Source organism: Hypomesus transpacificus, chromosome 8 (genome assembly GCF_021917145.1).
Source record: "Hypomesus transpacificus isolate Combined female chromosome 8, fHypTra1, whole genome shotgun sequence".
NCBI lineage: Eukaryota > Metazoa > Chordata > Actinopteri > Osmeriformes > Osmeridae > Hypomesus > Hypomesus transpacificus.
In genome coordinates, this window is record NC_061067.1 from 7,098,852 (window position 1) to 7,111,176 (window position 12,325).

At 48.5% G+C, this 12,325-nt stretch overlaps 1 protein-coding gene across 1 annotated transcript in view; it reads right to left on the minus strand.

The window, feature by feature from the left end:
• Nucleotides 1-12,325, minus strand: part of drosha (drosha ribonuclease III) — a 64,012-nt gene that overhangs the window by 18,546 nt on the left and 33,141 nt on the right. Inside the window, 3 exon segments of the mRNA XM_047023386.1 lie at nt 2,636-2,793; nt 7,025-7,069; nt 10,587-10,657. Coding sequence (XP_046879342.1) covers nt 2,636-2,793; nt 7,025-7,069; nt 10,587-10,657 — 274 coding nt within the window.

Genomic DNA, 12,325 nt, shown 5'->3' on the forward strand with positions numbered 1-12,325 from the left:
TGAGCTTGTGTGTTTGGGATCATGAGCAGTTCCTTTCTTTCTCCAAACTTTAGCCTTTCCATCACTTTGGTAAAAGTTAATCTTTGTCTCATCAGTCCATAAAACTTTGTCCCAGAATTTTTGAGGTTCATCTCTGTACTTTTTGGCAAATTCCAGCCTGGCCTTCCTATTATTCTTGCTAATGAGTGGTTTGCATCTTCTGGTGTAGCCCTTGTACTTTTGTTCATGAAGTCTTCTGCGAACAGTAGATAGTGATACCTTCACTCCTGCCATCTGGAGGTTGTTGCTGATCTCACTAACAGTTGTTTTAGGGTCTTTCTTTACAGCTCTTACAATGTTTCTGTCATCAACTGCTGATGTTTTCCTTGGTCTACCTGTTCGACGTCTGTTACTTAGTACACCAGTAGTTTTCTTCTTCTTCAGGACATTCCAAATGGTTGTACTGGCTATGGCCAATGTTTCTGCAATGGCTCTGATTGATTTTCCATCTTCTCTAAGACTCACAATTGCTTGTTTTTCACCCAAAGACAGCGCTCTGGTTTTCATGTTGTTTTCACCTCTGAATACAGTCTGCATAGACAAAACCTATCTTACCCAATCTGAACCTGAGTGTAGACATTCAGTGGTATTTATTGATTGAATAATGTATGTAATAGGACACACCTGGGCAACAAAACACACCTGTCAGTCACATGTTCCAATACTTTTGCTCACGTGACAAATGGGTGGGTTCGAACAAAAAGGTGATATTTTCTAATTTGTGCATCAGATCCTGATGTAAATACCTGGAAATAAAAGCTGAAACGTTGATCTCTGGTTTCACATTCATCGTTTGATGTCAAGCCCAAATGTTTTCAGTCTACAGCAAAAATAAAGGAATTGGCCTCACTGTTCCAATACTTTTGGAGGGCACTGTATGTATGTATGTATACACTTTTTATGTATTTATATACATATAAATCTTGTTCATAATATTGATCTTTAATGCAATGCAAGACACTTAGCTATAGCCTACATTAGTGTGCTGGGTGAAAAAGCAAGTAGAGGAAGCTAACCTTGACAAACACTCCCCTCAACTGCATTGGCCATGAGAGGGAGAGGCTCTGACACACACACACGTAGTCTTTGTGTTAAATCTAAAGACATTCACTGAATACAGACTACTTACATACTGAATACAGTTAAATATTGTAGGTGAGCTGTCAAGGCTAATTTGGCACAACTGTCATGCTCAGTATTGTGTTGTGAAGCCTCAGCAAGCTTCTGCAGCTTTCACTGGAACCTCTCAACCCTTCACACCAGGAAGTGCCTACACACCAGGAGGTGCCTACACACCAGGAAGTGCCTACACACCAGGAGGTGCCTACACACCAGGAGGTGCCTACACACCAGGAAGTGCCTACACACCAGGAGGTGCCTACACACCAGGAGGTGCCTACACACCAGGAAGTGCCTACACACCAGGAGGTGCCTACACACCAGGAGGTGCCTACACACCAGGAGGTGCCTGGTGCATAGTTACCCAATGAGAATGAGCAACATAATAATCAAGTAGCAAAAAGGTTGTATTCTTTACATATGCAGACCAGGTACATCATTGATACTTATTGTCTCACGTTTTACTATAGAGTAGTTGTTGAAATGCTGTATTCATACTGTTCACAGGGAGTTGATGCCATGATAAATGAAATGAACCATCCGACGTTTGATTGATATTCAAATTCATGGTGATGTGGTTACCCGGTTGACATACAAACGCTTAGGATGAAGTGTTCGATAGAAAAGTAGTCCATTGGTCAGTTGCTACTGGACCCGGGTGTCTAAGGCCCATGGCAACCTACACTGCAGTAACGTGAGGACACAGAAGCAACAATGCGTTGGTAGGCAACACACCTTGAAGCTTCCAAGTCAATGGAACGCAAACAATCAGAGATTTTACTATGAACAAAAAAATGTGCACGGTTTAATGAAAGGGAACGTGCCTCGAGGAATAAACAGCACAATTAATCCACAGAGAAAGACAGAAAGAGTAACAGCAAGAGAAAGACAACCGAATGTGTGTGAGTGAGAGTGAGAGTGAGAGTGAGAGTGAGAGTGAGAGAGAGAGAGAGAGAGAGAGAGAGAGAGAGAGAGAGAGAGAGAGAGAGAGAGAGAGAGAACAAGCGAGGGGTAGAATTTATAGCCGAGGTCTCTGACTAAAGCCAGTAAGTATAATCAACAGCATTTTCGAACTCAATTTCCCAGGGGGCAGTGGGCCACGGACCTCACAACCCGAGGCGGGCAGCAGATAAAGGGTCTTTTGAGTCCCGTGGGGCGGTCAGGGGGCAGAAAAAGCTCCAGGATTAGGCACGGGGCCAGCAATGTGTTAAAGAACCTATCAATCTCCAGGCAGAGAATCACCAGACTTCTCTGGCCATGCATGCCCAAGACACTCATATAAATGTCTCATCCAAGGGGCTGAAGAAATATGGACGAGGGAAGATTGATGAGGTCCAGTGCAGGAGAGCAGAACTCACCGGGAGGACCACGTCCCGTAGAGCGGCTGGGACGACTCGCGCGGAAACGTGGCGCGTGTTTTGGATGACGCGCATGCATGCACACACTCCACATGCGTGGATATTCCAGGAGTACTCACAAGGTCAAGTGGTTGAAGCCTACGGTCCTCAGGGTGAAGGCTCTGGCCAGCAGGCGCACGTGTGTGAAAAGCACTCCGATGGCCTCCTCAAAGTCTGTCAGCTTCTGAAGCACCGGAGACGTCTCGATCAGCTGTCTGTCGGTCTGGGTCTCCTGGACCTGACCACACACACACACACACACACACACGGTTTTGAGGGAAATGTGTTACCGGTACTTGGACACAAAAGGAGTGTATCCTGTGCATGCAGTTGTCATGGAAATGGGTGTTAACACAGTGCTGGTGCCCATCATCATTTCCTGTTGACACCTTTCCTGTCACGTCACTGACAAAATAAACCCACACCAACATCTGTGATTCACTGGTTAATTATCAACATCGGTGACAGTCAGAGAACCAGAGTCTAAACATGAACCAACCCAGATGGATCTAGCAAGAGCCTAATTGAAATGTTAAGGCACTCGCAAATCGGGTTGTGGATCAAGGTTCAGGGCTAGTTCTGTGGCTTTGGTGGTGCATTACACAAACAAGACATCTCCGAAAGGGATGGTGTTTTACAGCTCACATCCTTATTAGAAAAAAGGAAAACATTGAAAATGAGTGCATGTTTGTGAACACACGTTAAATCTGGAGTTTCCATATGGGTGAATTCATTTGAGTGGAGACAGCATCTAATTGGTCTCTGCTACACTAAGTTTGACCAAGACATCTTCTCTGGCAAACAAGTCGGCTTAACAGTGGGCAAAATCATTTTAAGTCGAGTTTCTGGAGAAATAAAGAGAAACCACAACCAATGAAACACTGTTAGCATGAATCATTTTGCTGTAAATATATACAAATGCTGTACAGGCACTTGGAGAACGTTGAACTTCTAAACAGCTTCACCGCAACAATTTACACTTGGAGTACACACAGATAAATTGTGAGCTAGACCTAATCTCAAAGTTTGGAGCAAAGCTGTTAATATTCTAGAATAAGGACTTCACAGTTCTCACGTAAAACCCTTGGCTCAACCTACCACACACTGTGGAATCACATGACCAAGGTATTTTTAAAACGTTGCACTTTAATTGGAAGCGCTTGGGTAATGTCATGGTTCCAACTTCTCACATCTCCTTAATTAGCGAGGGAGCGTTGAAATGCCAGGCATCACTGTGGACGGCGTGGCTGAGGAAGAGGCCGTTCGCGGGCGTTGGCATGAAGTCATTTGAAGGAAGAAGCGGTGTGACCTTGTGGTCCGACTGACGCGCCTGTCAGAAGGATCCTTGGCAGGGATGGCCATATCACCGATACCAATGCTTTCAAAGACAAAAAATCTATCATTCATTAAGGGGTTTATGTTCAGATCAGAACCGAGAAACCACACTGGTTTGGAGAGATGGGAACAATTTTAAACCAGATTTTAAAAAGCATGTTGACCAAGAAACATTTGAGCGAGCTCTGTAGAACAAAGCCGTCTTGGCGCAAACGCCAACTTCCCTTTCCTGTGTCCGTGGCGACGGCAACAGACGGGGGCTGTACTGGTATTGAGCGACAGAGAGACACAGGCCCCCCCGCCCATGCCAGCCGGCATCACCAACCACAGGCAGTAGGAGATGAACGAGGAAGTGTGAGGCTATAGATGTGCGTGCCCATACACCAAATATGAAGTAGACCAACCGTCAAATGTCTTTAAAGATGATTTCTTCCTTTCTATGGAAACTGCTCAGCTGCACAGTGAGAAGCACACTACTAAGCAAGAGTGGACGGGCCGGACGTTCAACATGGCGCTGACCATAGCTAGGTTTTGCAAACTTTTATGTGCCAAAGAGAGCTTTCCATAGAAACAAACGGGACGTCATCTTAAAACAGCTTTGATGCTTGGTCTATTTAATAGGAGGTTTATGTGCAGAACCCACAACATCGACGGTGACGCAAACACATGCACACCAGATGAAAACGCCTGACTACTAAACATACTGCGCTGGCGAGAAAAGCAATTACTGGTTATTAGCAAGACCAGGGGCCTGCTCTGTATAGGGCTAGTTTAGGACTGTGAGCCTTCACCATTTTGCTACCCTCTGTTCTTGGCTACAAGAGTGTATCAAACTCAATCAAGGACTGTTCCTCACTTGTTACTTGGTAGTATTAGGAACCAAGTGTCAAGCAGGGAAGCTAATTGACATCAACACATCACCCTACAGAACACACCATACCTAATTGGTATCAGCCCTCTCTTCTTAGTCAGGAAAAAAAAGCCTTGAAGCAGAGCCCCTGGATGTGATGCTGGTTCTCTACCCGTAGGCTACTGTAATCATCCAGAAAGACAGTTGGGGTGGGGGGTGGTGGGTTACAATCCCACAACAAAAGGTCACTGAGGCCCTGTTACTATCTTCATCCATCCGCTCAGAGAGCAGCTGTCTGCACAGGCGCCGTAGGCTCGCAGGACGAGCCGGAGACGAGGCCACCCACGGGCGACCATGCCGGGGCCACAGCGGGGCGCCCCGACCTCGGGCCTGCACCCTCTAATGAGCCTTCCGAGCGAGCGACGGCGGTGCCCGCCCACACCGTTGTGAGTTCCCAACCTCCTGGCAAGCTGCCGCGGGGAGGGGGATTCTCAGAGCCGACAGGAGAACGCCGGTGGTCTGAGGGGTTGGGTATGAGCTTACGTTGGTGGAACATTTATAGACCTAGGGCATAGTTGCATAAAAATAGACTTAAATGTAACTTTAAGTCCGACTTGCCAAAGACACTTCAATGTTTTTGTTGGATAAAGCTTCACCAGAGTGACTAATGTAAGACTTAGATAGCCTGTTGCGCTTTGCACTATGGGTAAAAAAAGAAACTTGGATGGACAAAACAGCGACACAACGTCTAAAGATTGATACATTTAAACCTGCTGCAAACCTATACCTGTAGGAGGAATACTATATTGAAGAAGTTGTCTTATTAACAAATAGTGTATGCGTTTATAACCTTAAATTAACCCCAACGGTAGTTCAATTTATTAACTCCAACGCAGATAGCTAGCGTTGATTAAGCGAGTTGTTGTCATCTACTCACTTTTTAATAAAATGACATTTGAGTGGAAAAAGCAGACCCCAGGTAAAAATGTCTGCAGTTAAAATTAACCAACTTAATTCATTTTTCTACTAAAAGATCGTTGGCATAGCAACTAAGTCCTTACCGCAAAGCTTGGGGACGGGTGGCTAACTTTTCTACCTCAAATTAAGTCAGTCTTACTATGTAGGCAACAGACAGGCTTAATTACACAAGTCTAACCTGACAATTTAAGACAAACTAAGTTGATGTTTGATGCTAACTTAAACTAAGTTGATGCAACTGGCCCCTGGAAATGGGTGTGGCCTCTACGTGACATGTCATAGTAGGACTGCTGTTCCAGGACAGGGTCCAGCTGGGCTGGGTCTATTTAAATGTTATAGCTGATCCTGAATCTGCCGTCCTACTTCCATACCTGGAAAGGCCATCTAACCTGTTCCACCCACAGGCTGACACACTGCTGGAGCAGGACGTGTGTAATGATCGCATTAGAATGATGCTCATTTGAGTGTGTGGCGTTTGATGGGAAACGGATTGACAGTGGCTCACTGGAAAGCGTGAGTGTGTTGAAACAGCTTTCTTAATCTCAGACGGAAACACACGCAGGCACACACACACACACACACACACACACGCAAGCTCTCAAAGGGATTTGGAGTCAAACATGTATATGCAAAAGACGTACATGTGCGAACACTTCGACAGACGTGCCACACGCGCGCAGGCATCAGGGGGACAAGTTGAAAAGACGGCGTGCGTACACACACACACACACATCAGTGAGGGGAAGGCAGCCTGACGGTCCCTTGAGGCCCCATGTGATTTGGGACTGTAATCCTGTTACAGCATCTTTGATCTGTTCCTCCAAATCCTAATTTCAAACAAACACCCTTCTCTCCACTCCCAATGTTTCCGGGCAGATCATGCAAAGCAAGTAGAGTGAGAGGGAGAGAGAGAGAGGTGTATGTTGGAGTGTTAGACAGCGACAGAAAAGTGTTTGAGAGAGGCAACGAGTGAGACAGAGAGAGAGCGTCTTGTGATAGACACAGACATGCAGGCATACACATCTGACATTCAGAGGGGCAAAGGCATACAAAATAAGACATGCACAGAAGGAAAAACTTGATGTCTGTATCTGTGCATGTCTTTTTGATATTTGTGTTTGCTCCTCTGAATGTGTTTGTGTGCTGGAGAGTCAGTCTGTGGGCTTGGGCTGGTCAACAAATGCAAAATGTACAGCCTGAGAAATATTTGGAGCCATTGCCTTCAATACATAATACACTGTACATGGCTGTGTACTGTATCTGAAGCGGGGAGAGCATGAAAAATGGGGAATAAATGTGGACAAACCTGCAGTGGGTGACGAGGGTAATTGAGCCAAACCTCTCGTAGGTCCTAGAGAGAGAGAGACAGAGACAGAAACGGAGAGAGAGGACAGAAAGAGGGATGAGAAACGAGTGATTACTCAGTGCTCTAAAAAGGGGACCATCAACACATCCATGGTGACAGAAACGATAGTGAGCCAGCATCTGGTCGGACTGCTCCACACTCCATCCAGTCCACCCCAGCCCCTTCACCCTCTCCATCAGATTTGGCGTCGGCTCCTCTTTCCCTCCCTCTCCTCCTCCCCAGTGTACATCACCCCCCGCCTCTCTCATTTCCATCAATTCTCCCCCCCCCCCCACGTCCTCCCGCGTCCTTCGTTTGAGGCGGGAAACGACTCGCAGCGGCGCTCCGCTGGCCACCTCCGCGGCTCCGCTCGGACAGGCCCGCGTCACGCCGCCTCGTCTCCCCGGGCGACGAGGAGCAGAGGCGGAATGGAGAGGCGTGGGCGCCGGGGGGAGGCGATCGGACTCGCTGTGACCCGCACGCGTGCACCTTACCAACTGCAGCCCTCTTACTGCTCCTCTCTCACTGCTGCCCACCCCATTGCCTGGAGGTCTACGGCAACTGCATTTAAGTGCTCGATCAGGTGGATGAAAACACCTCCGCCGCCTATCCGTCCAGGTGGCCCAACATCCAGGCAGGCGCTAAGTACATCCAAAGTGTGGGATGTGGCGAGGCGCTGAGGTTGAGGACAACATCCCATGTGGCGATCAGCGAGGTAGCCTTGTTCAAAGACGAGACCCCAACGGGGACTAATGGAGGCTGGTGCCGGTGAGCTCATTCTGCCAACCCAGGCACGTCAAATGAGAAGGAGCCACACTTATCTGCACACATACGCACATGAGCACGCACCTGCACACATGTACACACACTCACACCCACTCCCAGTTAGATAAAGGACAATGTGCGTGTTTCAGATCAAGGCATGTGAAACCTGAATGTGGGGTGTTTTCTGACTAGGTTTCACCATTTTGGGGGTTTGTATTATCCCCCCCTCACCACCACCTACCCACTTCTTCACAAAGCAAGATGTAATTACAGAGTGCTAAACCATGGTGTGTTTGGGTGAATCACTAGCATTGGGAGGATGCTGCACTCTGGCTCCAGAATTAAAATCCTCCCTCTGTCTCGCAAACATGCCTATTTGAATGGCAATGACTTCTGGTGGCGTTGGAAACAAACAGTGAATAAAAACAGGCGTCTGAAGAAGGCGGGGGACAACTATTTGAGACCTGGTGGCTTCAATCAGCCGGCCTGGAAAGCTGACATACCCGCCCCACCTACTCCACAAATACAGTCAGCCAGCAAGCCAACCAGCCGGTCAAAGCAGTCAAACAATCAGGCGGACAGCAGGACAAAGCTTCCATAAATTACAGCATCATGTTTTGCTAATTGCACTGATTGTCCTAATGTTCTGCAAAGGTTAAGAGAGCTCTTCTCACTGTGGGAGTCTGATTCCAGCAGGGAATCCTGGACCTCTATGACTGGACCTGAATGGTGCTCCTCTTAAACTGGTCTCCAGACACAAAGACCGAGCTCCATCTGCTTGTCAAACTATTCATGGAAGATGCTTTTGTGCTGTAAGATCAGGCGGAGATCAAGAAATAAGACCCTGTCCGGCTGCTGAACCACATCAGCCACACGAAACAGACCTGGACCAAGACATCCAGCAGCCTGACCTTCTAGGCTATGTCCTTTCAGAGAGTGTGATTGTATATTGGTACCCATAGGTGTGTTTTGAATCACGTTCCCTATGTGTTTGTGTGTGCGCATGTCTACATGTGTGTGACTACTGTATTTTCTAAGCTCCTTCTGTGAAGGTCACCTAAGAAAAAGGAGAAAAAAACAACAACACGCAAACGCTCCAACAACACGCAAATGCTCCAACAAAAAAGGTTGGGATCAATAAGGTGAGGAGAGGTCAGAGGGGAGGGGGGGGTAGGGTACAGGCAGAGCGATAGAGAGAAAGACCAAGAGAGAGACCTTGACAGAGAAGGAGAGAGCTGGACTGAGAATGCACTCGATGGATTGGGAACGCTGTTGTACAGTGAGTGTTGGGACAGCCTTTTGTCACATCATCTACAGCTTGCTCTGCATTCACAAGTTCAGAACCAACCTCACCTATGGAAGCACACAAAAAGAGAGAGATGGAGAAAAGAAGGGGGGGGCAGAGGGGAAAGGGAGGGAAGCAGGATTAGATGGAGGAAAGAGGGAAGGAGGATGGAGGAGAGGAGGGATGGAGAGAGGAGGGGTGAGGGATGGGGGAGAGAAGAGGGGAGGATGGAGGAGAGAGGAGGGGGGGAGGGATGGGGGAGAGAAGAGGGGGGAGGGATGGAGAGAGGAGGGGGGGATGGAGGAGAGGGGGAGGGATGGGGGAGAGAAGAGGGGGGAGGGATGGAGAGAGGAGGGGGGGATGGAGGAGAGAGGGAGGGATGGGGGAGAGAAGAGGGGGGAGGGATGGAGAGAGGAGGGGGGGATGGAGGAGAGAGGGAGGGATGGGGGAGAGAAGAGGGGGGAGGGATGGAGAGAGGAGGGGGGGATGGAGGAGAGAGGGAGGGATGGGGGAGAGAAGAGGAGGGGGGGATGGAGGAGAGGGGGAGGGATGGGGGAGAGAAGAGGGGGGAGGGATGGAGAGAGGAGGGGGGGATGGAGGAGAGGGGGAGGGATGGGGGAGAGAAGAGGGGGGAGGGATGGAGAGAGGAGGGGGGGATGGAGAGAGGAGGGGGGGATGGAGGAGAGAGGGAGGGATGGGGGAGAGAAGAGGGGGGAGGGATGGAGAGAGGAGGGGGGGATGGAGGAGAGAGGGAGGGATGGGGGAGAGAAGAGGGGGGAGGGATGGAGAGAGGAGGGGGGGATGGAGGAGAGAGGGAGGGATGGGGGAGAGAAGAGGGGGGAGGGATGGAGAGAGAGAGAGAAACGGCCATGTACATTTGTGACTCACAGACCCTGATCCAGATTTACTCGGCTTGTCAGTGCTGAGGGGGAAGTTGTTGTTTTCAGATTGTTCTCTGTGTGTCTTTTTTGTTTCAAAACTTTGGGGTGGGGAGGGGGGAGAAGGAGAGAGGAAAAAAACTAAAAGACACAAAGAGAGAGAGGGAGAAAGACACAAAGAACCAGAATCCCTTTCTGGAGGCAGTGCTTTAATCCACTGCTATTGGAGCCAATATCAGCACAGCCATTTACAGCTTCTCCCATCCTCATAATGTGGTGTGTTACTGTATGGAGGATGTATGGTCAGTGATCCCTCTCTCCCTCTCCCTTTATCTTCTCCACCTATTTACTTCTTTAGTTGGAGAGGGAGAGTGAAATGCTGGCAGAATCCCCCCCCTCCCACACACACACACACACACCCTCACCTCCCTCACCAGGGTAACCCAATAAACAGTTGTTTACCTTCATGGCCTGGGGGAGAGGGAAGCAGGAGAAGGAGAGTTGCAGCAACGTCTCACACACACACACACCCACACACACGAAGCAGGGTACAGAATGACAGTGCGAGGGAGTTTGATACTTTGTCTGGAGTTACCTCGCCGTTGAACAGCAGCCTTCCAAAGAGGAGCTTGGCCTCCTCGAGCCCCCCCTCCAGGTACACTGCACCTGCACACACAGAGGGGCACAGGGTCAGCCACAGTCAGCCAGGCACCAGGGCTGTGTGTATGTGTGTGGAGGTCAGGTCACAGACACGGTGTATTCAAAAGGCTGAACAAGCACTCTAGGACACACAAACACTTCCCAAACACGTCCCTGTTCCCTACACACGAAAAACATTGAAGTGATGAGAGGAAGCCCGGATTGGGAGGATGGGGGAGGGGCGGGGGAGGGGCGGGGGAGACCTGAAGCAATCTGACTCCTCTTCTAGCGGAAACAAGGTTTTAATTGAATTCGGGAATGAGTTATAATTCTTTATTAAAAGTTAGAGTGCATTTGTATTGCCGTTTTATGGTGAAATGACCTCGGGGTTATGCAGCCACACCACTGTGACAGAGCTACTTTGTGGGGGGGGGGGGGTGTGGGCGGGGGGGCTCCATCACCATAGTGACAAGAGATGGAGCAAACCAAGGTCACATAAAATGAGATTACATCATGACTGCCACACACACACACACACATTCACAAAGGCATGCACAAACTCTGATACAGCGCACAAACATAATATTTAGTCAATTACCTTCCCCAACTCTTCCTCCCTAACTTTCTGACTCCCTCCCTCTCAATCTCACTCCATCCCTCAAACGGCATGTTGAACAGGTGAACCAAAGCTACATTTGAAAGTTAAAAATAATGATACCAACCACATCTTTCTCATGCTTCTAACCCACTCATAATGTCATTGTTTTATTAACATTAATGTCAGCGAAAATCTCTCAACCTGAATGGAACTTCAATCCATATCACATTTAGGGAGGCTCGTTCAATTTAAACGGCAGTAGAACTTGGCAACTTGAACATACAATACATTTCGTTTTTTATTGACTTATTCATTTTATGAGCGCAAACTTTTTGGGATGTTTAGATGTGGGCAAGGCTTGGCGCGCGGCCTTAACGATCCCACTGGTTTTTATAGACCACATCTAAACCTGATATGGGAACCCATCATCTGGAGAGGAAACTGTTCTCAGATGGCAGAGAAAACCACCCTCCCCCTCCCCCCCCCCCCACACACACACACACACACACACATCACAGAGGGTATGCAAACACAGACAAACATACAGTACACCCACACACACAATGACAAGCACCGCCACGCATGCAACACACGGACTAAAGCATGCACACAAGCCCTTATCTACTCTGAGCTTGTCAGCTGTACCGGAGGGTGGGACCTCTGTAATCTCAGCATCGTGCTCAGGGGGTCTCCACCACAGGGTGCACAGAGACAAGCAAGCAGCTCCTCAGAAGGCTACAGGATCTCCACCCCTAAAGATCTGGAACCGTGATCTGTGGTTTGACCACAAGCTGACCACAGCCTTGGATGCTAAAGCAGAACAGATCCTTGAGGGGCTCTTGAAGTTTTGATGATCCATCAAGATTCCAAAAGTCCCGGAAAGAAGTTTGAACTACAAGAGTTTAGCTTTATATTGGATTTTTCCAACTTTTTTCTTCTTCTTCCCTTTCCTGGGAAGAAAGAGGAGAAGGAGGAAGGAAGACGGTGGAGAGAATCCTCCAGGGAGTAGGAGGTAAGAGGTATTACAAAAATCTCAAAGTAACACACCTTTGGTGTCAATCAAAGGAACGGCTGGATGAAGAAACCGAGATGCTCAC